The sequence below is a fragment of the Manis javanica genome, chromosome 14 (assembly GCF_040802235.1).
Source record: "Manis javanica isolate MJ-LG chromosome 14, MJ_LKY, whole genome shotgun sequence".
Classification (NCBI taxonomy): domain Eukaryota; kingdom Metazoa; phylum Chordata; class Mammalia; order Pholidota; family Manidae; genus Manis; species Manis javanica.
The window spans coordinates 78,613,588-78,638,758 of NC_133169.1; the positions used below are offsets into that span (position 1 = coordinate 78,613,588).

The following is a 25,171-nucleotide window of genomic DNA, read 5'->3' on the forward strand; positions in this document are numbered from 1 at the left end:
GTCTACAACAAGGGTTTCTTTCTTACTTGCTTTTTTTAAATTCTGATGTAACACAACATTGTTTAGAAAATTCAAACAATGTAGAAATACATAAGGTAAAATTTAACAGCCTTATCCTTTTGTCAAATTCTATTCTGTATAGGTAACCGTTGTTAATGGCTTGGTACAGTTTCCTAGATCTTTTTCTAGGACAGACAAATATATTTCATTTCCTGGATTCTAAGACATCTTCTGCCACTCCAAAAGATGGTATCTTGGGGTTAAGGGAAGATGGCCTATGCCTATAAAGCCAAGCTCATGTATAGGATAGATTTTTAATTTTGTTGCTTGGTTTAACAAAAGCTAAATCATATCTTTCATTCTTTTCAACTTGTTTCTTTTTATTTAACAGTAAATCTTGGACATCCTTCTATGTCATTACTTATAGATTTACATTATTATCTTTCATGGCTATTTCTCATTCCATAGTATATATGTCCCATAATTTAACAATTCCCCCATTGCTAAACTTCTGGATAGAATTTTTTTTTAGCCGATTCTGGTCCCTGCAATAGGTGACAAGAACAGTTTTTACTACTACACATGATGCCATAATGAATATCCTCGTAATGTGTGTTCTTCCACATTTATGCATTTATGTGGGATAGGTTTCTAGAAGTAGGCCAGATGTTACAGGGATTAGAAATTGGTATTATTAAATGCCCTTCCCAAACTTCTACCAAATTATACTTCCTAGGGCAGGGGTCTTGATTTGATTTCTATAAATTGGATTGTAGCGATGAACTTAAGGGAATACATTTCTCGGATGGTCCTGAGCGTGCAGCTGATCGCTGTCCCGGTGCTGTGTGATGCGGACAATGGGGATTCCAGAGCCCTGATGACGCTACGCCCTCCTCCCGCACCGGTCTGTGGCCCCGCGGAGTCTGGGCTGCAGACCTCACTGTGCGAGAGCACCCAGACGGTTCTCTCCCTTTCCCTGTTCCCGGAGAGGAACTGGAGGTTTTTGCGGGCCGTGATGGAAAGTACCAAGACAGAGGACATGGAGCGCTTCCGGCCACTGCTGGATGGCCGAAAAAGTGGGACCTCCATTGCACTCAAGGCATGTATATCCCCTGACACTGGGTCCAAGAGTAGAATTGAAGGTAGAAAGATTTAACTTCACCTTTCCTTTTAAATAGAACACACGGAGTGGCTCCCAATGATACATTGTATATTTTAGAATTTGTTCTGAAGGGAAAATTATTCTCTCTCTCCAAGAGGGCAGAGCAGGAACTGTTTTCTTCATAAGGAAATGGGGAGAAGGCATGGGATCTATTTATAAGTTCAGAAAACCAAGGCCTAGAACAAAGCATCCCATCAAGTCCTTGGACTCATTTAGACCTCTGAGCTCTCCCGGCCTGTGCTTAAACCAGGCCTTACTGCACAGAAAGTCATTCTCCCAGTTTTTGTAGTGCTCTGACAAAGGGAAAAAAGAAAAGAAAAAGCAACTAGGATTAATTGATTCCTACCTGACAATAGCCATTTTATATATTTCATACACTAATTCTCACAAAAATCCTCTCATGTAAGTAGTTATTACTCCCCCTGTTTTATAGGTTTAATTGAGGCCCAAAGGAGTTAAGGGACTTTTTTTTTTGATTAAGGTATCATCAGTATACAATGTTATGCTCAGGTTTCCCAAGAATGTACTAACGGTTAACAAAGGGAAAGGGATTGGGGACAGTGGGTGGGAAGGGAGGGAGAAGGGGAGTAAGGGGCATTACAATTAGCACACATAGCATAGGGGGGTGGGCACGGGGAGGGCAGGATAGCACAGAGAAGACAAGTAGTGACTCTATACCATCTTACTATGGTGATGGACAGTGACTGTAATGGTGTATGTTGGGGGGGACTTGATAATGGGGGGGAGTCTAGTCACCACAATGTGATGACTAGGTTTTTGATTCTAGAGACTATTGGGATTATTATACACCATACCTGTTCTGGTTAACTGTCTTTAAAATCTTAGGAGTTTTGTTTAGTTCTGTTTTTTATAACTCTAACAATAGGTAGACTATGGAAATGATCCCTGGTACCCCCTCCTTTAACTTTTACAAGATCAAAATCACGGTGCTCTCCTTTCCCCAGGCAGTCCCTGGGAACGTGAGCTCCGTAGGCCAAGGACTGGCACCAAACAATGAGTGACAGGGAATGATTCTGCTTCTTGCTGAGACGGAGGACTTACTGGGAGTCTGATTCCTTTCTCTTTTAGTTGGACTCAGACTTACCAGCTGGACATGAGCTACGTGTGGAGACGGAGAAGACGGAGTGTGGCTTTGAGCAGAAGCTCAACAATCTTCAGGGGGAAAGGGATACACTGTATTCTGAAAAACAACAGCTTGCAGCAGAGAAACAGGCTCTGGCAACAGAGGTGTCCCAGCTTATAGGACAGGTAATGTCTGAGCAGGGAAAGCAGAGTGACCAGCAACTGCCCTGAGCAGCCTCAGGACAAGCCTGTGTTGGAGCAGGAGTCAGTCATCCTACTCCTGCCACCAATAGGTATTCTAGTTAGTGCGTATTTTAAAAATCATTTACTGTTGTTTTGTTTCAGGGTAAGTAATACATACGATAGAAAATCTGGAAAATACAGAACAACGTAAGGAACGTAATGAGTCACAGTACGACCCAGAAATAAAGCTAATAGTCTTTTAATAAGTTTAAGAGTAAAAACCTCATAAACCATTCACATATTTGCCAATTTTCTCTTTCTTTTAGTCATCTCTGGACAAATTTATCCCCACACACTCTCTGGAGTTATAAATATTTAAATCTGTGATATCTGATAACTCAATAACTTATATGGTTATATAGTTACCTTATAGCACATATGTTAATTATGTAACTAAGATATTCTATTTACTTGACCTTTGCATTATATAATCAAAGGGAGAGTTTGACATAAAGGTTGATGTTGCCTTTTCAATGCAAAATATACTGACCTGGGCACATAGCAACCTGAGTTCTAGTTTTGGCTCTGCTACTGAATAGCTGTGTTATTTTAAGTGAATCGTATCGTTTGTCTGACTCCTTGCAGCCCCTTCATGTGTAAAATGAGAAGTTTGGATTAGGGAATTTCTTAGGTGCCTTCCAGCCCCAGCAGTCCATGAAATGGAGCGAGAAGTATTCCTGTTGATGTCGTTTGTCTAGGTTGCCAAGCTGTCCAAGGAACTAGAAGATGCCAAGAGGGAAATTGCTTCTCTCTCTGCTGCCGTTGGCTTAGCACCTCCCAGCAGGGCTCCTGTTCCCCCTGCCCTTCCTTTACCTGGTGATTCTGGCACTGTTATTCCACCCCCACCCCCTCCTTTGCCAGGAGGGCTGAGCCTACCTCCTCCACCACCTCTTCCTGGGAGTGATGCCGTTCCTCCTCCTCCCCCTCCCCCTCCTTTGCCTGGGGGTGCTGGCATCCCCCCACCCCCTCCTTTGTCTGGGGTTACTGACATCCCCCCACCCCCTCCTTTGCCTGGGGTTACTGACATCCCCCCACCTCCCCCTTTGCCTGGAGTTACTGACATCCCCCCACCTCCCCCTTTGCCTGGGGTTACTGACATCCCCCCACCACCCCCTTTTCCCGGGGTTACTGACATCCCCCCACCACCCCCTTTGCCTGGGGTTACTGACATCCCCCCACCCCCTCCTTTGCCTGGAGCTACTGGCATCCCCCCACCTCCTCCCTTGCCTGGAGGATCAGGAATGCCACCTCCCCCTCCCCCTCTTCCTGGAGGCCCTGGCATCCCCCCACCTCCCCCTTTTGGATTTGGAGTTCCTGCAGTACCAGTTCTGCCATATGGTTTGACCCCAAAGAAGCTTTATACGCCAGAGGTACAGCTCCGGAGGCTAAACTGGTCAAAGGTGAGAATTTCTATCTTAAGATCTTAAGCCACTGCAGTTTCCTCCCCTGTGTTTTGTGCATGGGTAGGTCGCCTTCCCTTTCTTATGGATCAGATCTGTCCTCAGGTTCAGTTCACGCTTATGTTCACTCAGCAGACACTAGGCATCTCCTGTGTCCCCAGAACATCGCTTTGGAGAATTCTATACTCTGTGGCGAAACCAGAACTGACCCTTAAGTTAAATTTTTTGTCCTTTTTTGTGAAGATAGTAGTGCCATGGTAACACACGGTTTGACAGTAGTCATTTCACCAATCTGCAAGTACTGGTAATTGTGCAGATCCAAAACTCATAGATTTATGAATGCACCCCACTCCCACTATCCTGCAGGTGAATGAGTGACACAGGATATGTGTGCATGATGTGGATTGTTCCCGCTGTGTGTCTGGGACTCGTAAGGTTCTGCATCAGCCTTGTGCTTCCAGAAACCAAGTTCAAATAAAGGAGCTTAGGAATTTGTTCATATAATGAATACATTTGTCATAGTTAGGAAAACTGGTGGGGAAAATACAATGTAGAACAAGAGAAGATAGAAAATAAAAATTTTACTGCTTCTAAAAACTAGAGGATTTAAGGTTAGGAGGAGGGATAAGTATCATAACAGAATCTGGTCCTCAAATAATCACCAGTAAACAAACAAGCTGGAAGCATCACCTCCTGATCACACAGAGAGCACAGGTACCCCCTGTGTCTCAGGTAGTCTTACAAGTCTGTGTTAGGCTTAGGATGATAATACTGATAACCAGCCAGCCACCGTTTACGTCTTAGTCACTTTTTCAGGATGAAAAGTACCGAGCTTAGCTTAGCAACTCTTAACATGCTGCCTGTGTCCACAGTTCGCTGCTCAGGACCTGTCCCAGAACTGCTTCTGGACAAAGGTCAAGGAGGACCGCTTCGAGAACAATGAACTTTTCGCCAAACTTACCCAGACCTTCTCTGCCCAGACCACGAGTGAGTACCTTCCTCTCCCATGCAAAGGGCCCTGCAGGACGTGGGGTCCTCTCTAGGTGGGGTTCCCGTGCCTTTCCCTCCCTGTCCTGGGGACGGTTGGAGAGAGGTGGCTTTCCCACGTGGAAGAGAGTAAGGTATTTTTGTATTCTGGGGATGCTGGGGTTGAGAAAGAGAACTGCACAGCATGTAGGTAGTTTTCTCTTCCCCGGTGTTTTTGCATGTAGATATTTTTTGTCACTATAATTTGTTGGTACTGTGAATAAGGGTGGCAAGAAGCTCATTCTGGGCCCATTTTGATGATACTCTCGAATGGACTCTTGCATGGCCTTAAGCTGCTGTCTCCAGACTGCATCTACATTTAACTGATAGGGGTTGAGCAGTGTCTTTCTAGGTCAGATAGTTGAGCGACTGTCTACAATAACAAAGTGTTATTGATTCTTTTTCTTTCTTCCATTTATTTCCAATATCTGATGCTTTCATCTTCCCGGCCCTTTACTACTACAGCTCCGAAAGGTAAGACTTCAGAAGAGCCTTTCTGTTGGGTCTCTTGAATATTAGAAAAAAAGTAACAGATGTATAGGAATTTCTCTTTAGAAAGCTGTGATGAGATCAGGGATTCATTACTTTTTTGCTAGTAGTATTTTTTTTTTTAAGAGGGCAGAAGGACCAGTCGTTGTGATATTAACTGACAGGAAAGAAAATTATTCAAAGTTTAAGTTGAAGCTGCCATATACTTGTTCTTTCTTTGGAAAGTGAGGGACAACTTGAGTAACAATACCACTACTTACATTTGTATTGTGTTTTATAATTTTCAAAGTGCTTTGACATACATTACCCTGTTTGACCTGCAGAGAAGCCTCATGTGATAGGCAGGCTGGGTATCACCTTCATTCCATTGCGTGTCTAGACTGAACAGTTAGGTAGCTTGCCCAAGCTTGTATTACTAGATCCAGGGGTCTTATCTTCTGGTCCGTGTTTTTTAGTATAAATTCTTGCTTTTCTTCTTCACCTTTCTATCTTCCCCTTTGTGTTAGTACAGCTGATATGTTTTGCCCCCCTCTTTCTTCGTTTCCTAATTCTGGTGGGTTTGTGCTGCTTTGTGACAGGCGCTTGTAGTTATTTCCCCTAAGCGTACAATATTTGGAAGATCTTGGGTAGCTAATGATAATTACGGCCTATTAATTTTTTGTTAGTGCAGAAAACCCCACTATAGTCGATAGTGATACAAACGCATATAGGGTAGAAGGGCGACAGAGATGGAAGGAGGAGCATACATTTCCAGTGGACACTCATTGCGGTTTTTTGGTTCAGTTTTTTTTAGAGGTTTATTATGACTCTAGTGACGAAAATCACATGCAACTTTGGAGCATTCCTCCTCACCCAGAACCAGTAAATAAGCATTTTTAAAGACACTTTTTTTTCCTTAAGTAATCTGATGGAACCAGGCCACACTTAATTCTGATAAGGAGCCTTGCGCCGCTCAGTGCCCTCGGTGGTCCCCGGTTACATGTGTGCATGCAGGAGTGCAAGATCACAGTGCTCCGACCTGACCTGTCGCCCTAGCATCCAGGGTAAAATAGCCTTTTCTTCTAAGAGAACTGTCTCCTTCCAAAATAAAGTCCAGCCCAGGGAATTACTAGTTAAAAGTACTGTGATAATGACCACTTATGTTACTCTCATCTGTCGACAAAGACTAGTTGACATTGAAAATCAATATCAGTTGGTTCCATGATTTAAAAGTTCGCAGAATCTAACTCTGTGTGGCTTCTGGCGTAAGTCCTTTTGTTGCAGCCGCAATGAGTGTCCACTGAAAATGTTCGCTCTTCCTCCCCTCTCTGTCACCCTTTTGCCCTATTATATACGTTTGTATCACTGTCGACTGTACTGGGGTTTTCTGCAGTTAGTGGTTTTCCTTGGCTTTGTTTTCCCACTGTGAATTGATAGATAGCACTTTGAAAATACAAATACACATGCACGACCTTATCTCATCTTTTGTTATGTTCAACAGTGTAACCAAACTTTCTAATGCTGCTTCAGCTCTCAACTTCTGCCCTGGAAACTACTTTCTATTCATTGAAGGCTCTAACTTTCTACCAGCTTTGGATATTTTTTTCTTAAGTTATTCTTAGAAATTTCTGTATCTCAATCCAAAAAGTGTAAGTAGGAATTAGTCTACTTAGTTTAGTGGCTGTATTGATTTGCATGTAGTAATAATAATTAGTAGTAGATTGCTGCTATTTGGATGAAGGAAACTTCTAGCTAGTCTTTAAATATCTTTAGTTTTAGTTAGGACTTTCAAGTTAAATTGGCATGCTATCCTAATTTCTCAATCTTTCCATTAGGAAGCACTCTAGATGTTTTGAAAATTACTAAATCATGAGCAGTTTTCCAGATATCCTAAATTGTAACCATTTTAAGAAATACCTGGGGGAGATTTTTGTTTCTTGTCAGATACAGTCAGAAGAGTTTACCCAACTCTTTAACAGTTACATGCAACACTCAGACACAACAAAACCTTCCTCCTTCCTGTCAACCATGTTCACTTATGTTTTCATTAATTCCCTTCCAAAGAACAAATACCAACCCCCTTTTAAAAAATTACTTTTTCTTTGAGTTTTCCATGTTTTACTGACTTCAGTGTTGTCTAATTTAATCTTTTCTTCTCATTTTTCTGCTTTCTTTCCCTTTGAGTTGCTCTGTGAATCTGTGGTGATGCAGGAGTCTCTCTTTGGGACAGTGTAGTTACTTTGATGACATGCATGGGCGTCAGGGAGCAGGTAGAAGTGCCACATATGGGTCCTGCGCATGTGCAACACCCACTGTGACTGAGGTGATAGTTCGCCCTGCCTCCCTGATGCGGTTTTGTGCTGCCTTCTCTTTACGTTCACGCTGGCAAACGCAACGCAGATTGTTTTCAAGTGGCCCCCTTCCTCACAACCTGCCCAAAAAGGAACATTTAGTGAAAAAGACTCTGGGCTTCTTAGAGTTTGGGTTTTTATCAGGTGAGGAATTTCAAGCTCTGGGAACTTCAGAAGGGAGGCCTCAGGGAGCCCAGATCTCCCTCGCATGAAAAGGCTTCCTTTGCTTCTGGTGCTTTAAACATGTCCAGTGTAACATCTCCAAATACCTTCATCTTTAATCCTTTTTTGAAGTAGGTAAGCAGTTTGTTACCAAGTCTCACATTCATAGAGTTAATACTGATGATATAAATAAGTGATAGACAAGTACCCAGTACCACTCTACAAATAGTCCGTCTTCCAGATAAAGAAGTAGAGACATGGGTTCAGTAATTTTTGTCAAGACTGTACAGTAAGTGCCAGGACCGGGACTCATACTGCAGATCGTGTATGACTCCAGAGATCTTGCTCCAGCCCTCTGCTTCCCAGAAGTGTTCCGCCCGGCCCTAAAAGCTGACACCCAGACAGAAGACAGAAGGAGGGGCTTTCACAACCACTTAATTCAGGCACGGATGTCCTTGAACTGGCAGTGACTCTTAGAAGTATAAAAAAGAGCAACATTAGGTCAGGGAAAGTAAGTGAGACACTGGATACCTAGGGCTTGAAGAAGAGGAGACATGTCCTAATTAACAGTTTACTTAACCTTAGCAAAACTAATCCAGTTGGAGAAATAAGACATGCTTATCTAGTGCGCTAGGAGTACTGCTTAGACTGTTTCAGCCCAGAGGTTGCCAGTCTTACGAGGAAGTCATTTGGACACTAGGTTTGCATAATATTGACTTATTTCCCCTCTCACTTGCTAAATGACAAGTATCTGCTATTTGTTAAACATGGATGCATCCCTTAGATTTTTGATACCTAAAACCTCCCACATACCTACTGGCTCCTCTAGAATGGATATTGAAGAAAACATCTGACTCACCTATTTACATCTGCCTTCTGTAGCCAGGGGTTATCCGGCTACTGCTTCATTAAGGTTCAGGTAGCTGTGTGCCTTTTTACTAAGGAGCTGATAGGAACTGGTCCTCAAATTCATACCATAGGTTCTCTCACCCATTTTTCTCTCATAAGGATCAGTCTCTTACTTTTGAACTCCTGACTTGTAAGTCAAGAATTTACTTAGTTGCTATATTCCTTACAGGGGACTACTTTGAATTCAGATTCAAAAGGCAGTGCTGTGAAGGTTCTAGTACTTTTTCACATTCTCACTTTCTTTATGGTGTTCAGCAAGGAGTCTTTTATCATGGTCTCTGCTGACTTTGCTTCTTGAATTCCTTGGGAACATGTTCAGCTGGTAAACTTTAGTTCTTTTATCTTTTTCTGGGAGGCATTTTCTTCCCAGTGGTGACCACAAGTAATTATTTGTCTGTACAAGAAAATTAGTTTTCATTCTGCTTTTCTTCTAACTCATACTCTCTTTTGTTGATGTCACAATCTCATTAAAAATAACTCTTAAAACACAGTGGAGTACATGATAACTCATGTCCTATGTGCGGTGACGTTTTCCTTTTTTGGTTTATGCCTTCCTTCCAGAAACCTTTTGGACTCATAAGACCCACAAGTTAATCACACTTACTGGGTGTGCAGTGGACAGTATGTAGCATTGGACCCTCTCCCTGTTAAACTATGAGGTGCATTATGGGAACCATGAGCATCAGAACAGTTCTTCATTCAAGTGGTTAATGACAGTAATTCAGAAAGAACTGTGGCTTAAAAAGCAAGATCTTGACCAGAAGCTGAGGATTCCATGAATCATAACAGTAGTCTAATTAGGATTTGACTGTGTGGACCCAGATCCCGAGGTTTGTGGTGCTCTCCCACAAGTCAGAACTGTGGGCAGCACAGCTGGATTTACCTGTCTTCTGCCTCCCCAGAACCTTTCTGGCTCAGGCTTCAACAAGGGCCTGTGGTGGGGAAGCAATCCCCCTTTTTACAAGAGACTGACAGGTCTTTTTGCTTTTCCCTGTGATCCTCTTCTGTCCACTAGGTGGCACCCACCAAACTGGGTTTTTTATCAGGAAATCTTTACCGCTTCCTAACTTTAACCCTTAGCAACAGGATTCAGTAAGATCTCAACGTGCTCCACACTATTTATTGAGTCTCTTGACAGAAAGATGTCTGTTCCATCAGTTCCTTCCTCTTCTCAAGTGTATTAGGATTTGGACCAGAGGTGCCCTTCACGTGAACATTTGTTGGGATTGTATTTCAACTACTGCCTTTTCTTAGGTTTTGAGTAGGGTCGGACTGTTCGTGCACAGTACTGGGGAAGTTTCATGATGTCAGATGGTGTTCCCTTGTGACTTAAAAGCATAAGTCTACCCCTATCGCCTGAGGTTTCAGGGAGCCCTGCACTGCCCATGGACGCGAAGTACCACACCTCCTCTGTGGTCTTCTCCCCACCATTCGTGGTATAAAAAAAGAACCTTAACTCCCCCTCCCATAGTGCTCTATACTCCCAACCGTGCTATCACTGTTTGCCTTGAATCACAGATTTAATATTATGCCATTTATTTTGGTGTATGTCACTCACCATGGGAAGCACCATGGGAAACCCTCATCTCCCATACTTGAATTCCCACAACGTTCTGTGAGCTCCTGTTCGTTTCCCATCCTACCTGAGCTCCTGAACCCCATCCACGGGGCCCTCTGGAATTCGTGGTCCGGCACTGGCGAAATCTCCTTCATTGTCAACCTCACCCTGTGGCTCCAACAGAGACCTGGCTCTCCGTGGACAAAGCTTTCCCTCTTCCCCTCTCAGCTGGTGGCTTTCCCTCCCGTAAGCCTCACCTGCGGACCTGGAGGTGGGGCACATGTCCTCCTCGTTGTTTGCCCCGTTCAGACGTTCCGCCTTGCTCTTTCCCAGACACCTGCAGTTTCGACTCTGGTGCGCTCAGGTGGGCCGTCCGGTTCCCCTCTGGGCGCCGCCTTCCCCCAGCAGCCCAGGTGCTGCTCCTCACGTCCCAGCCAGTTCGGCCCCCGCCCACGCCGCGGGGCTCCAGTGGGCATCCGTCTTCCTTCTCGGCAGTTTCTACTCTAGAGGCTCATGGTCCTGCTGATGCTCTGGCCTCACGGTTCCTTGAGTTCCTTCCCAGGGATCTTTCCCTGCCGCACCCTCCCCTCCCGGGTACCCCCAGAGCCGCCGCCCTTCCGCAGTCTCAGCTCCTGCCTTCCTCAGTTGTAAAGTGTTATTTTAGTTGTCGTAATAGGCATATAATTAGTCTCCGGGTTTACCTCGCTCCCTAGTACCCCGGCCCCAACCACCCTCCAGCCCGACTGGGACCTCCAGTCCATTTACCCCCCCCCCACCCCCTCACTGGCCTTTGGCTCCTTGATCACTCCACTGTCCTCAGCTGGAATTCCACGGATAATCATTATGATCGCTCCATCACCTCTCATTTCACTGTACTTGGTATGTAAGGGCACAGTGCTGGCTCCTTCCACCTCTCTGTCCGCCCTGCCCCTCTGGCTGTGCACGGGAACGCGGCCGGAGGAGCCCACGGCTGGCCCTCCCTGGCCTGCTGACCTCGCTGGGCCTCCAGGACAGCCGCGCTCCGGCTCAGCCTGCGGCGCGGGACTCTCGGTGCTGCCGGGCGGGGGGAGAGTGAGCACTGCAAGTCCTCAGCTCCCTCTTCTCCTACATGATTATGTCACACCTTTTGTGTCCCCCAAGACCCGATACCTCCCTCTTCTACATTCTCAGTTGAGGATGTTTTCTTTCTGCTTGACTGGGAATATAGCAGCAGTCAGATGAGGAACTTCCGCAGACGCGCAGCACTCGAACCCATTTGCTGTGGCTTCCTCTGTGACCACAGTCCTGTCTAAAGCCAGTTCTTGGAGTAATACGATAGCCTCATTTCAACACATGTGTAGAATATACTGAATATATGAAGTTAGAAAATCTGTGTCTGCCCTGCAGGGTGACGTGGTTAATCACACCTTTCATAGACGCACATGTTATTCTAATAAAGGCATGGGCAAAATCCTTTGCTCCTTTAGTTCAGGTGTGACAATGTGGGAAATTTTCTAATAGAACCTTACTGAAAAAGCAAGGGGCAGGGGAATTAAAAGATGAAACTAAGGACTGTGAGGTATACACATATTTTTAATGTAATCTTTGTGATCCCACATGGTACCTACTATGATGCACTTTGCTCACCGTGCTTCCGCATCTCTTGATATCATTGCACACAGATCTACCTCATTATTTCTAATACATACTTGTTTCTGTCAAATAAATAATAAAATTTATACAACTGGTCCCTCACTGAGAATTTAAGTTACCAGTTTTTCATATTATAGGCAATGATGCAGGAAAACACGTCATGTTTATCTCTGTATACTTGTATTTCTGCACAGTCAATTAAAATATCTGAGCCCAAATTGCTAGGATTCTACCAATTTACACTGTCACCAAAAATAAGAAATTATTTATTATAATGTTTGGTAGGGGAAGTGATAACTAGTTTTAATCTGATCACTAAAGAGATTGCACCAGAGACATTCCTTTGTACCTTGATTGGTTTATTCCTTATCTCTAAAATGAAATAAATGAACCTAAAAATACCTCTCAGTTCTAACCTTCTGGTTCTGTTACTATTTCTTCCTTTTCCTTCCATAAGCTGTCTTTGGTGTTATCTAGCATCTCAAATTCTTGTTCTGACTAGTTTCTAAAAATTTCTTGTGTTTTTTAATTTATTTTGGCCTGAGATTAATTTTTTCATATGTTGGGGTCAGGAGTTAGGGGTTGCTGCTTGCTTACAGTTAGGGTTGGGAGTACAGAGCTAAACTAGTGCAAAACTTAACAATTTACATGAAGGACGCTGATGAAGTTTCCACAGATGATTTACTGGTGGAGATTTAAGGGAGGAAATCATAAGATAAAGATAATTAAACTTTAATTCCTTCTAAACTGGAGGAATTTGATGTTATCTGCAGTGTGCTCTTTCTCCTTTTTGCCACCAGATGGCACATGGATCCCTTCTATTTTAGATGTGTCATCATTACGTTTGGTAGTGATGCGGTCACGTTAGAGAGAGGCTACCTCAGTTGGTTTCAAATACAAACTGCTTGGCATGCTGCCTTCTACCGATTAAGAAATTCATTTGGACGACTGATCGGTAAAAACAGGACAGAAAGCTATAGATTGCCCTTTTACAGAAGGATCTTACCCTGTTGCAGCCAGTTTTTTAAATAGGAGCAGTATTAGTGTTCTTGGGAGGGGGGTCCAGAGTGGAGAATGCATTTTTGTTTTTGTTTTAGTCTGATAATCCCATCTCTGTCTCCATTTCTACTGACTAGGTACTTCAAGCGCATAATAGAGCTCCCCAGGGGTTACTTATTGATAGCTTCCCAAAGATGAATTCATTTCTTCAGGGAATTCCCCTGGCTTACCTTGGGTAGAACGTGCTTGTGCCAAAAGGTTTTTATTGTCAACCCTTCTGTCTCATTTATTACCTCCTAATTATCTCAAGATAATTCCAGTTTTTAGAGTACCTAACTATTCAGACTTTAGTGTATGCCTGTATTACCATTCTAGACACACGTAGACTGAAACTGTATCTTTAAACTCAAGGTACCATCCACTGTTATCTTCAGTTTCCAGATTTTCTTTCTTTCTTTTTTTTTTTGAGAGGGCATCTCTCATGTTTATTGATCAAATGGTTGTTAACAACAATAAAATTCTGTATAGGGGACTCAATGCACAGTCATTAATCAACCCCAAGCCTATTTCTCAACAGTCTCCAATCTTTTGAAGCATAATGAACAAGTTCTTACATGATGAACAAGTTCTTACATAGTGAATAAGTTCTTACATGGTGAACAGTGCAAGGGCAGTCATATCACAGACACTTTCGGTTTTGATCACGCATCATGAACTATAAACAATCAAGTCAGATATGATTATTAGTTTGATTTTTATACTTGATTTATATGTGAATCCCACATTCCTCCCTTATTATTATTATTATTTTTTTAAATAAAATGCTGAAGTAGTAGGTAGATGCAAGATAAAGGCAGAAAACGTAATTCAGTGCTGTAAGAGGGCAAATGTAGATGATCAGGTGTGTGCCTGTAGACTAAGTATTAATCCAAGCTAGACAAGGGCAACAAAACATCCACGGATGCAGAAGATTTCTCTCAAAACAGGAGGGTGAGGTTCTAAGCCTCCCCTCTGTTGATCCCCAATTTCTCTCCTGATGGCTCCCCCGTGACTGGGCCTGTCTTAGGTTGTTCCTCCCTTGAGGAATCTTACCCGTCCAGATTTTATTTCTGACAAAATGTCCTTTCAAATGGCTTCGTCTAAGACTAAACTATCTAGCAGGGGGACCAGTGTTGCCTGAACTTCTGTCATCTTGGTGCAGGCAATCCCTCCACTTACATCTCTGTTTCTACCAGTAATTCCCAAACTTTAGCGTGCATAGGATCACACGGGGAGCTTGTTAAATGTGTAAATTCCTCGGCTCTGCCTCCAGAGTGTCCAGGTTACAAGGACTGTAGAAGGGACATTTTTGATAAGCCCCTCAATGTAATTTTCCTCCAGATGTACTGATCTGCCTTGATCCATTGCTTCAGTTTTTATTTCTTTTTACATCTTTTGCTCACTGTCTTCCCACTCTGCCCTAATTTACAAGCTGCTCTCCATTTTTCCTCATGATAACATTTTGATGTGTCTGTCAGAGTAGGTTTTATATAAGTATTATTTTTGTTTTTATGAAAGTCATACAAGATCAATTAGGGAATAGTTTGACATTTTCTGTGGACTGCTAACATTTTAGAGGCTCTGCTTCCGGGGTACAGGTTTTTACAAAATTCTTTCTTGCTATTTTCCTAGATAGGTCTCTTTAGCATCTTAGAAAGATGTTTTGAAGGAGTTCTCTGGAGCCAGGGAAGTAGCTAGGAACCACTTAGAGACTGACCAGGCTGGAGAGGATGGATGGAGGGCAGAGGGACAGAGGTCTCTCGGGTCTGTGCAACAGAGATGGCGTGGTGAGAACCTGGAGTAAGTCCAGCGGTACAGCTGTATGGACATAAGTCTTGTTCACGCTTGGTTAGCCTCTCACCGTGCAGACCTGCAGCGGGTGGGGACCAGAGAGGTGTTTAGGAGGGAATGGAATCTCCAGGAAATGCCAAGAGCACAGCGGGGCCTTGGGATAAGCGGAAGAGTGATGCACGGTGCTCTCTGGCTGTCCTGGCGCCAAACAGCTGCCTCAAGGGGAGAGCGCTGTTCGGAGGATTCCTAACACTCTTTGGGAATTACTGGATCGGAACCTTCTGCTGGCATGGGACGAATCTCCCTCCAAATATAAGGTTGTAGACAAACTAGTTTCCAAGGAGTGCTAAGGGTATCTCCACCAAAGAACTGTTCCTCTGGGACTTTTCTTATGCTTCTCTATTTCCTATTTTTCTGCATAGCTAATACAGGTAGTTGAGAATTCGAGATGATAGAAAAAAGCCTCATTCCCACTCTAGTATTCATTCATCCCATCCTTCCCCTCCTCCACCATCTAGAGGTAACCATTTTTATGAGTTTCTTATCTTTTCACTATTTTTAAAAAATGCAATTATAAGGAAATACTAATACAGATTTTTTCCCTCCCTCCCTTCACCAAAGGTAACATTCTATCCATAATGTTCTTTGCCTTCTATATCCTGGAGGTTTCTCATAATCAGAACATAGAGATTGTCCTCATGTTTTTAAAAATTCTGAATTTCCAATAAGCAAGCTTTCCTTTTATAATGAATGCTAGGATAAAACAAATACAGTAGTGAACTTATCTGTCCTTTTTTTGAAACAGTAGCTGCAAAAACCCATTTGCTTTGACCGCGTCTTGGCGTGCATGTGTGTCCCTTTGGTCTCCTACTTTTACCTGCCAGCTCTCTTACATGGTGGCTGAACAGCTAATTACCCACACCAACTCTAAATTTGTAGACTTTCAAGAGTTCTGCTAAGGGGCCTTCCAGGCCTCTAGCTCTTTCACTGGAGCATTATATTCTTGAGCAGGAGCAGAGCTTTGCAAAATCCCTAGCATAGGGAAGCTACTCCTTAAAGAGGGGTATGTCTCCAAAGGAAAGGGGCGGCCTACCTCATGGTTTCCCTTCTTCTCACTTTTTGTTCTAGACATAACTACTTTAGAACTTAGCACCCTGTAACTGTCCCATTTTATAATTCTGGCCCATTTACCTTTGGAGCAACATGCAAAAATGCTCATGATACAATGTTAGGTGGGAAAAGCAGGGAAGTGTTACGTGCAAGAGGATTGCAGTTGTGTTTTACAGAAAAATTCTTTAATATTATGAGATAACTAGTCCCTGTGTAAGTTTCTCAAATTGTTTTATAGTAGGTTTTTTTATATTTCGTTCATCTGAGTCAGAACCAGGTAAAGTCTCTACGTTGCAATTGGTTGGTGTCTGTAGGTTCCTGCTCCAGCTTGCACATTCTCTCTTTTTTGATCTTGCAATTTATTTATAGCCTTAATTTCTTAAGGAAGGAGGGAGGATCTTAGATTGGGACTGGGAAGGTACAGAGCCAGACGTCTCCTCTTCATAGAGCAGAGCCTCCGTCCATCTTTAGGATTTGCCCCAGAGGCCACGGGAGAGGAAGTGAAGGGGCGGTGCTCTGCGGCCTTCAGAGGGAGAAAGGGCTGAAGTCTCTTACTAAGAGAATGGCTTGTTTTTCCTGACGTGAAGGAAAGTCGCAGGGTCTGCCTTCTCGGCAAGGGTGGCAGGGCACCCAGGAAGTCTGGTCCTGGCAGACTAGGTGGGCCCTGTGCCTAATGGAAGCTGAAGTCCATTAGCAGAAGTGCTTAAAATCTGCTCAAGAGGTTAGCATTGTAGCAGCTAGAAACAAGGACCCCGGCACTGACATACTGGTTCCCAGTCAGCTGAGTGATACGTGTCTCTTTTCCACTGTTGTCAACTGAGAGTCAGTCATTTGCAAAATAAGATTCTCCCACTTCCCTTTGTGCTAGGGTACTGTCTGTACCCACTTAGGTTTTGTCCCTTACAAATTTCCCACAATTCTATAAACTGAAATTACTCAGCCCTCGATGCCATTTTAGTGTGAGACATGGTATTAGGCCTTTATTCTGGGCTTCCCATCCTTGCTCTGGCAGAAATGAGCGCTGGGGCGCAAGCACCGATCAGGTCATCTGGTAAGTGCTGTACTGTGTGTCCTCTGAGTTAACGCACCATTCCCAGAACAGGGCTGGGAGACTGCAAATGGGAGTGTCCTCTGGGCTCTGCAGGTTGACTGTTCATCTTTACTGCTGTTTGTCAGTGGGGTTCTTCCCCCACCTTCCCCAGTGTCAGAGCTGAACCAGGGCCAGCTGGCTAAGGATATGAGAATATCCCAGGTGGGGTCCAGCCCCATGCTTGTCCTGCCTTTCTCACAGTTCCCTGGTAGGTGGCACTTTTAAAAATTTACACATAATTATGTTATCTCACTACATTAACAGATGGAACTATTTTAATTTGTCCATGTTCCTGGCAGTCTTTGCTTATACTGTCTATATTGCATTTATATATTATAATCAGAGGCACATGTGTTTATCTTTTTGGTACAAATCATATGTGTATGGATCAATGACTTTTTACAGAATTAAAAATGAAGTTTACATCCATGTAATCAATACCCATATCAAGAAATCTAGGAACTCCTTGTACCGATTTCCAGTTATAACTCGCCCTTTACTCCTCCCACTCCAGACCAGAGAGAGACCACTGGCCTGCCTCCTGACACCAGAGATTCCTTTTACCTGCCTCCTGTATCCACACTGTATTTGCTCACTCCGCCAGTGTACCTTAAGTACCTTCAGAACTGATGACTCATACCCCTTTGAAACACAGATCTACTAACCAGAGTTCAATATGAGTTTACATCAAGCCCGTTTGGTTCTATTTATCAGATAATCTTAAATCCATCTTTTTCTATCTCCAGACCTACCATAACCTTAGGCCATGCCTTCACCTCTTATCTGGAATACTCAACACTTCTTTTTTCTTAAGTTTTTGTCAGTCTCATTGACGGTCATTCTCTACTGCATAGTACTCGTTTATATAATATGCTTTTGCATCTTTTTAAATGCATAAATTGAAGATAATATCTATTGCCTCTCTGTTATAAAACTGAGACTGTTGATACTCCTATTACTACCCTTGCCCTTCCTCTCCAAATTATCATTATCTAATTTTTAGGTCTTTTAATGCTTGAACTTTTTATTAAATAAACACAAATACAGAAAGCTACATAAGACAGATGTACAACCAGTGAGTTGTTATAAGGTGTATAACCTTGTAAGCACCACGTCAGGAGGTAGAAACTTTTCAGGAGGCCATTGGAACCTCTGTGTGCCCCTTCTCCTCTAAGAGAAGCCATTGTCCTGACTGGTAAGGTAATCGCTTCTTTATAATTACTGCTTTTTAAAGTTTTATCACCCAAGTTTATATTTCTGAACACTACAGTTTAGTTTTGCCTATTTTTTTAATGTCTTCTTGGTCTTTAGATTTCTATGAAAATTTACATATTTTCCCATTTTATTTTCTTTGAAATTCCTTTGTGGTAAGAACTATATCTTTGTTCCATGGACTGTTTCATAATATGGATTTTGTGATCATATTCCTGTAGTGTAGTTTGCATGTTTGTCTTTCCTGTATTTTCTGTAAACCGGTAAGTGGATGTAGAGGTTAAATGAAATCAGGCTGTTTGTGTTTCCCTAAGACTTGTCCTAATAGGTGTTATGTTCCTCTTCAGAAGGCACATGAGATTGGTTGTCCCTTCTAGGATGTTAGCAGCTATAATTCTCAGTATACAGATTTATTAGTTCAGGTTGCAAAATGGTACAATTCCAAACAAAGGGAATTCCTTATATATCCTAGATACTAATCCTTTGTCACTTACATGTATCACAAACATCTCTGACTCTGGGGCTTGTCTCCTCACTTTTTTAGTGTCTTGAACAGAAGTTCTTTAGGTAAAATGCTTAGATGTATCAACCTTTTCCTTTATGACTAATGCTTATTGTGTCTTGTTTAAGAAATCCCTTAGTCAGCATACTTTTGCCTTTCACAATAAGATTTTTGAATGACCTATAATTGATTTCTTTGAATATGGATATAATTTATTTTCTTCATATGGGCCCTTAGTTCCAGTCCCATTCATTGGGACTGTCCTTCTCCTAATCATCTGACATGCCCAGTCTATTACATCATATGCTCTTTTATGCATGGGTTTGTTTTCTGGTCAGTACTCTATTCTGTTGATCATTGTGTCTATCCGGATGCCAATACCATACAATTTTGATTATTGCAGTTTTATAATATGTATTGATACCACCTGCCTTGCTGCTTTTTCAAGAACGTCCTCACTCTCGGCCCTTTGTATTTCTGTATAAGTCTTAGAATCAGCTTATCAACTTAAAAAAAGAAACCTGTTGGAATTTTATTCTACAAACTCTATAAATCAATCTGGGAAGAATTGACATCTTAACATTATCTAGTCTTTTAATCTATGAAGCCATAAATCTGTATCACTTATCATTTTAAATGTTTTTCAGTAAGGTTATATCATTTCTCTAGAGAGATCATGTACAACTTTAATTAAATTTATTCCTAGATGCTTCATATTTTGTAGGAAACTTTAATTTCATTTTTGGTTCGCTTGTAATTCATAGATTCTTTTGGGTTTTTTATATTCACAGTCATGATCTTCAAGTGACAGTATTATTTCCCCCACTCTGACCCTTGGAGTCGTCTCTTTTCGTGCCCTACTGCGCAGGCGCGGAGACCCAGCCAGCGTCGCCGAGCAGAGCGGTGACGACGCACCTCCTCCTCTTGCTCCTAAACTCACAGGGAAATTTTTCAGCATTTTACCATTAAGCGGAGCTTTTGCCTTCAGTTTTTGGTGGATACCCTTTGCCGGCTTAAGGAAGCACTCTTCTATTACTTGTTTGCTAAGAGTATTTACCACAAATGGATATTGAATTTGATCAAATGCTTTTTTGTATTACTAAGATTATCGTATAATTTTTCTCCTTTAATCTAATTGTGAAGCAGATTAATTGGCTTCTTTTGTTAAACCAATCTTGTATTCCTAAAATAAATCCAGTTTGGGTATGCTCTGTCACCTTTTTTATTTTATATTGCTTAATTCAGTTTGCTGATATTTTGTTTAGGAATTTTGTGCCTATGTTCATGAGTGAAAGTACCTGTGACTTTTTGGGTTCTGTGCTTTCACGTTTTGCTATTAAGGTCATGCCAGCCTCATACTGTGAGTTGAGGGTTATTTCCTTTTTCTGTTCTATGGGAGAATTTTTACATAAGATTAAGGGCATTATTTGTTTCTTAAATGTTTGAAATAATTGCCTGGCAAAGTCACCTCAGTCTCCTAGGAAATTTGTGACTAAGATCTGTGGTTATATATAATAGTTACAGGGGCTGTTCAGGTTTTATCTTCCTGAATCAGTTTTGGTTTAAGTTACATTTTTCTAGAAATTTGTTCATATCATCTAAATTCTCATATTTTTATTTGAAATCATTTAATGCCTGAAGCATATTTATTTCAGTCCTATTTTTTACTCCTGATATTGGTTACTTATATCAATTAATATCTCTCATTTTTAAATACTATTTCACTAGTGGTTTGTTCAATTTACCAGTCTTAAAAAAAAAGATGAAAGGAGTATTGGCTTTGTGAATCTCTTTTGTTATGATTTCATCAGTTCTTGCTCTTATCTGTACTTTCTTCTTAAATTTTTCATTGCAGTTTATTTTACTGCTCTTATTCTAATTTCTTAAATGGCCTCCTTCTAACCTAATCGCCTCTTTAAAGGCCCCGGTTCCAAATGTGGTCACATGCTGAGATACGGGGAGTCCGGCTTCAACACACTGACTCAGGGTGGGGACACAATTCAGCCCATAACGGAAAGCATTTTTATTATTCAGTCCAATAAATTTTCTGATTTCCATTATGATTTCTTCACCCAGGTTATTTAGAAGGACTTAGTTTGCAAACATAGGGAGTGTGTTAATTTCATATTGGTACTCTAGAAGATTACCACAAACTTTGTGATTTAAAGCAATTTTATTTGGAGACCACAACTCTAAAATCAAGGTGCTGACAGAGTTATGTACCCTCTGGAGTCTCTGAGAGGGAGAATCCGTTTCCTTGCCTTTTCCAGCTTCACAAGCCACGCACATTCCTCGGCTTGTGGCCTCCTCCTTCAGCCTCGGTCAGCAGCCAGGAGCACCTTCGTACCTCCCTCCCTCCCTCCCTCTGTCTCTCGCTGTCTCTCCCTCCCTCCCTCCCTCTGTCTCTCACTGTCTCTCCCTCCCTCCCTCCCTCCATCTCTCACTGCCTCTCTCTCCCTCCCTCCCTCCGTCTCTCACTGTCTCTCCCTCCCTCCCTCTGTCTCTCACTGTCTCTCGCTCCCTCCCTCCCTCCATCTCTCACTGTCTCTACCCCCCTCCCTCCCTCCGTCTCTCACTGTCTCTCCCTCCCTCCCTCCATCTCTCACTGTCCCTCCCTCCCTCCCTCCGTCTCTCACTGTCTCTCTCTCCCTCCCTCCCTCCCTCCGTCTCTCACTGGCCCTCCCTCCGTCCCTCCCTCCGTCTCTCACTGTCTCTCTCCCTCCCTCCCTCCATCTCTCACTATCTCTCCCTCCCTCCCTCCCTCTGTCTCTCACTGTCCCTCCCTCCGTCTCTCTCTATCTCCCTCCCTCCCTCCGCCTCTCACTGTCTCTCCCTCCCTCCCTCCCTCCGTCTCTCACTGTCTCTCCCTCCCTCCCTCCCTCCCACTCTCCTCTGCTCTGGCCTCACATCTCTTCTCTGGCTGTGGTCGTCCTATGTCCCTCTTATGAGGATCCCTGTAATCACTTTGAGTCCATCAGATAACCCAGCACGATCCTGTCATCCCACCATCCTTAACTATCACCCCTGCAGGATACCCGTTGTGTGTTAAGGTTGTTATTCACAGGTTCTGGGAATGAGGATGTGGATATCTTGGAGAACTAGTATTCTGTGTACCACAGTGAGTTTTCTGGACTTTTTAAGCTTCTTAGTAATTTCTAGCCAACTACATTTTGGTCAATTCTCTTGTGATTTCAGTCTTTAGAAATTTGTAGAGCTTTCCTTATGGCTCTGAGTATGTTCAGTACTATTAATGTTATTTATGCACTTGAAAATCATGTATATGTAACATGAAGTGTCCTATATGTTGCCATTAGTTCCTGTTTGTTATTTGTGGTGTTCAACTTTTCTACATTATTTGCTGTGTCCTTGTTTGATCAGTACTGAAATGGTTAAAACATAACACTTTGTGAATATAGCATTGTAATTCTGTCAGTTTTCCTTTATTTAAAAACAATTTTTATATTGACATAATTTGAGACTTATGGAAAAGTTGCTAGAACAATAAAAACATTTCCTGCTCAGTAACTTGCCACATTCCTGAAATGTTAACATTTTACCACATTGTCTTATCCTTCTCTCCTTATTTGTGTATGCGTTGTATGTATGTCCACATGAGGGTGTATCATTTCTTTAAATCATTTGAGGGTTAAGTTACATACATGCTACGTCTCTTTATCATAGGTCCATAACCACTGTACAATCATAAAATAAAAATATCAGACCTTCAGATTATGCCAGTTGTCACAATTCTGTCCTTTGCAGAAAAAATCCTGGATCACGCATTGCCTTCAGTTGTTCTGTAGTCTTCTTTAATTGGGAATAATTCCTGTTAGGTCACCTGCAAAGGAAGACGGATCCCTACGCAAAATTTGGTTTGAGTGTTGAGATTGGTGATGCCCTGGGCACGCGTACCGGGTATGAAAGGTCGCTCACCGCCGTCATTGAGGCCTCCGGGAAGAGCAGGGCCCTGAGGCAGGTCCGAAATGGCTTGAGACGGCAGGGGAAGGAGACTCGCGTGGGTTTTTATTGTGGTTGGGGCGGGGCGCCGGGGCCTTGAAGAGTTTGAAAATCCTGCCAGCCCCAAAGGTAGAGGCCAGAGCGAGGTGAGGACCCCCAGAGCGAGGTGAGGACCCCCAGAGCGAGGTGAGGACCTTCGCTTGCCCAGACGCGGGGCCCAAGGGGAAATGAGAGCCTCGAGGCTCCACGGCGTCTGCAGTCAGACCTCAGACAATGGCTCACGCCCCTCATTACAGCTCCTCAGTCTTTGTCTTTAACAACCTTGATTGACATTTTTGAAGAGTACAGACCAGTTAGTCTACAGAACGCCCCTCAGTATGGATTTGCCTAATGTGTCCTCATGATTAGATTCATGTTGTATATTTCTGGTGCTTTATGTATCTTAATACATAAATATAGAATGTTATCAGGTACATACAAATTCAAAATGCTTACATTTTCCTAATGAACTAGAAGTTTTATCATTATAATGTGTCCTTGTTTATCTTCTGTAATGCTTTCTGTTGCTGAAAGACTGTTTTGTCTGATATTAATGTAACTTCATCAACTTTTAGTTCGAATTTTCCTGGCATAACTTTATACTTTTTATCCTTTATCTTTTCTTCTAGTAGATGTTTCTCTTATTAAAAACAGCATACACTTGGACTCTTTTTTTCTTTCAATACAGTTGACAATATTGGTCTTAACTGGAGCATTAGTCTTTTTTAGTCTAAAATATTTGGGTTTTAATCTATCTTATTTTGGGCTTTGTATTTGTCCCTAACATTTTTTTGTCATATGCTGATTTCATTCCATTCGAAATATTTTCTAACTTGTTTTGTGATTTCATACCTGACCCCAGACTTGTTTGGATATTTATGTCATATCAAATAGTTGGGGATTTTCTAGTTAACTTTTTACTGATTTCCAGGTTAAAACTTCTAGCAGGGTCAGAAAACTTACTTTGAATGATTTCTAACCTGTGAAATTTGTTGAGGCTTGCTTTTACCCAGCAGGTGGTAAATTTTGGTAAATATCCTACAGAATCATATGAAAAAGTGGTATAATTTGTCATTGCTGGGTGCATTGTTCTAATACTATCAATTAGGGCAAATTTGTAAGATGTGTTCAGATTTTCTATATCCTTCCAAGTTTTCATTTGCTGGTTTTATTAGTTACTGCACGAAGGATGTTAATTCTTCCACTGTGGTATATGGATTTGCCCTTTTTTATTTAATCAATTTTTACTTTGTATATTTTAAAACTAAATAATTGGCTATATTTAGCCTTAGAATATATCTGTCTTGTGGTTTGACCATTTATCATTATGAAATGTGTCTATTCAAGGCAGTAGCATTATTAGATATGAAGTCTTTATCTGATACTAATATAACTATACCACTTTTTTTTCTGTTAGTGTATCTTTTTCCACTGTTTTACCCTTCACATTTCTGTATCTTTGTGTCCCTTGGCAACAGCACATTTTAGCATGCATGTTTTGTAAATACAGTCTGATGATGTTAGCCTTTTCATTGCAAAGTATATAATCCATTTGAGTTGGCATATACCGTATTGCTTTGTTTTGATTTTTCTAATTTATGTTTCTCTGTTCTTGCTTTCTTACAGATTCATTTAAAACTATTTATTTCACATTTCCCCTATTCTTAGTTATGCATTTTTTACTGTCCTTTAAATGGATACCTTAGAAATGACAACATGCATGCTTACTAATTACAGCCTAGTGCAAATTACAACTTTTAGCACCTTGGAGTAATGCTAGAACTTTACAGTACTTTAGTTCTACTTACTATACACTTGGTTTGTTACTGATGTGTCATGCATTTTAATTCTACATAGGCTTTAAACCCACATACATTTTTACTGTTATTTTATAATATTACTATTTACCTAAAAACACCTTTTTCTTCCTACCTACATTTTATATTTCCTTTTGCAATAATTTTGTTCTCCTTGATTAATATTTCCTTTCACATTTATTTTAGTTCAGGTCTGCTGGTAATGAATTCTGTATTTTTGTGTGGATGTATCTTTATTTCACCTACACTTGTGAAATTTTTTGACATTTTTGCACCCCCCATACACTGCCTTTTTTTTTTTAACAGCCCCACTGTCTTTTGAAGGTGATATTTTCTACCCATTGGTATTTGACAATTTTCTTTTTTTACTCTGGTTTTTAGCACTTTCACCGTGATGATGTGCCGTGCATGATATGGTTCTGGTATTTATCCATGGGGCTCTCTGAGCTTCTTGATTCCATGTGTTGAAGTCTTTCATCACTTTTGGGAAATTCACAGCTATATTCTCTACAAATATTGCATCTGTCCATTTTTGTTTTTTAATAATTATTGGCATTTTATTTTGCTTTCAAGTTCAGTGCCAATGAATATCACATTTAGCACTCCATGTTAAGTGTTGTA

At 41.9% G+C, this 25,171-nt stretch overlaps 1 protein-coding gene across 1 annotated transcript in view; it reads left to right on the forward strand.

The window, feature by feature from the left end:
- The first annotated feature begins 778 nt into the window (after nucleotides 1–778).
- The window catches only part of LOC108384170 (protein diaphanous homolog 1-like), a 48,731-nt gene continuing 24,338 nt past the window's right edge, over nucleotides 779–25,171 (forward strand). Inside the window, exons 1-5 of the mRNA XM_037017266.2 lie at nucleotides 779–1,099; nucleotides 2,252–2,431; nucleotides 3,187–3,888; nucleotides 4,761–4,875; nucleotides 5,380–5,388. Of these exons, the coding sequence (XP_036873161.2) occupies nucleotides 779–1,099; nucleotides 2,252–2,431; nucleotides 3,187–3,888; nucleotides 4,761–4,875; nucleotides 5,380–5,388 (1,327 nt within the window). The remainder of the gene's footprint in view (nucleotides 1,100–2,251; nucleotides 2,432–3,186; nucleotides 3,889–4,760; nucleotides 4,876–5,379; nucleotides 5,389–25,171) is intronic.